The sequence below is a fragment of the Anarrhichthys ocellatus genome, unplaced genomic scaffold, assembly GCF_004355925.1.
Source record: "Anarrhichthys ocellatus isolate YVR2014 unplaced genomic scaffold, GSC_Weel_1.0 scaffold7649, whole genome shotgun sequence".
In the NCBI taxonomy this organism is placed as follows: domain Eukaryota; kingdom Metazoa; phylum Chordata; class Actinopteri; order Perciformes; family Anarhichadidae; genus Anarrhichthys; species Anarrhichthys ocellatus.
The window spans coordinates 1-2,150 of record NW_022287623.1 but is presented as its reverse complement, the minus strand read 5'-3'; the positions used below and the strand labels follow the sequence as shown (position 1 = coordinate 2,150).

Here is a 2,150-nt window from a genome sequence, read left to right as displayed (position 1 = left end):
GTGACGTCATCAAATGTCTTGTTTTGTTCAACCAAATAGTCCAGAACCCAAAGATGTTTAGTTTACAACATAATACAGAGAAAACCTGAAACCACCGAATATTTGTCTTTTTTCACCATTTTTGCTTAAAAAAAACAAAACATTTTTTCTGTCTCTCGTCTAATTGATTCATGGTTGCAACTCCTAAACCAATTACTTTCATTGTCGATTAAGCTGCTGACAATTTTCTCAATTAATTATTTGGTCAATAAATCAGCATCATTTCAGATAAGATATTTAAATCAACATGATAGAAGATTGGAATCTGGAACCAGTGAAGTATTGGCATTATTGATAAAAACAAACTTTAGAGATGAATTGATTCTCAAAAGTATCAGTTTACCATTGCTTTTCTGTTGTTTCATCTCTATAATTTAAATATGAATAAAACGCATGTCTTTCTCTCTCCAGTCAGTGGGAGGACCTTTGCCTTCTTCGACCGTTCAGTCACAGATGAGCCGTTGGATCTGAGTGACATTTTTGCAGAAGACAACGTTGCCGAATCGAACCGCTCTAGAAGTAGCCGGCAGCGTAACACGACCGTCTCCGTCCGGCCGGAAATCTCCGAGGAGGCTCTGCAGTTCCTAAAGGGCCCGGTGTCCACCGTCCTCATCCCTTCCTTCTACGCGCTGGTCTGCCTCGTCAGCGTGCCCGTCAACCTCTGCGCAGTTGTGGCCTTCACTCGAAGGATCCGGCCCAAGAAGGCGGCGGCCATCTACATGCTGAACCTGGCCTCCGCCGACCTGCTCTTCGCCTTGCTGCTCCCCTTCAAGATCTCCTACCACTTCGGTGGCAACAACTGGATATTCGGGCCGTTCATGTGCCGTGTGGTCACCGCGGCGTTCTACTGGAACATGTACTGCTCTGTCCTCCTCATTGCTTGCATCAGCGTGGACCGGCTCCTCGCCGTGGTCTACCCAATCGACTCCCTGGCTTGGAGAAGGCCCCGCAACGCTAACATAGCCTGCGTGGCCATGTGGATGCTGTCCTTCGCCGGCTCGGTGCCCCTCGTCATCTCCGACCAGACCTTCCACCTCAAAGAGTTGGACATCACCACCTGCCACGATGTCCAGCGCGCCGACGAACTGATCCAGCACCACAAGGTGTACTTCGTCGCCCTCTGCATCGCCCTCTTCTTCCTGCCTCTGCTCGTCACCGTGGCGTCCTACGCTCGGGTGATCTGGTCGCTGAGCAGAGTCCCGCGCGGCTTCCCGGGAAGCTCCCGCAGGAGAACGAGAGCGACGGTGATGGTTCTGACCGTGCTGGTGATGTTCGTGCTGTGTTTTACGCCCACAAACTGTCTGCTCCTGGCGCACTACCTGCAGTTCGACGAGGGAGTGAAGAGCAGCCGGGAGGCCCCCGACGGCTCCTACGCGGCCTATCTGGTGTTTCTGTGCGTGGGGAGTCTCAACTGCCTCCTGGATCCTCTGGTCTACTACTTTGGGTCCTCCCAGTGCCAGAGACAGCTGTCCAGCGCGCTGAGGTGTCAGAAGGTCACAGAGGGCAGCGGCCATTCAGCGTCTAACTCGAGCAGATCCAGCAGCAGAACAATTCTCAAATCCAGCCGTGCAGAGAGCTCCAAAATAAACGCTCCGGTCACCAAGATGGACTCTTTCCAAGCGAACCTCAGCAGCCAATACAATAAGCTGCTGGTCTGAGAGGATGAACTGACTCCTACCTGTGATTTTACAGTTATGAAACGGTGGAAATATTTTATTATGAAGTTCAAGTAACGGCAAAATGAAGAGCTCAAAGTGAATCTGTAGTGTGTTTTTCTTTCAGAAACCGACTGATGTCCTGCCAACAGATATAACTTGGTTTCATGCAACACGTGTGCAATGACAGAAGAGCCTTTTGAGAAGAAGGAAGTTGAGATTAGATAAAGTCCTTTCTAGAATCCTGCTGAACAGTTGATACTTTTAAATGCTTTTTATTTGTACACTGTAGAAGTATAAGAGCTTATAAACTGCAAGTAAATCTGTAAGTATTACATTTAATGGAAGCAAACTTGCTGTTTTGTGGTGTTTTTGTTTTTTTCTCCATTTTTGGTCTCTGAATAAATCTGTTATCATATCATTGTGATGTGTTTTAAAGATGAACAGGTCTGTTTC

At 48.1% G+C, this 2,150-nt stretch overlaps 1 protein-coding gene across 1 annotated transcript; it reads left to right on the top strand.

Moving 5' to 3' along the window:
* The first annotated feature begins 419 nt into the window (after positions 1–419).
* Positions 420–2,108, top strand: LOC116380555 (proteinase-activated receptor 1-like). The gene has a single exon (XM_031842457.1). The coding sequence runs from the start codon at positions 420–422 to the stop codon at positions 1,695–1,697; it is 1,278 nt and encodes a 425-aa protein (XP_031698317.1). The 3' UTR covers positions 1,698–2,108.
* The last annotated feature ends 42 nt before the right edge of the window (positions 2,109–2,150 follow it).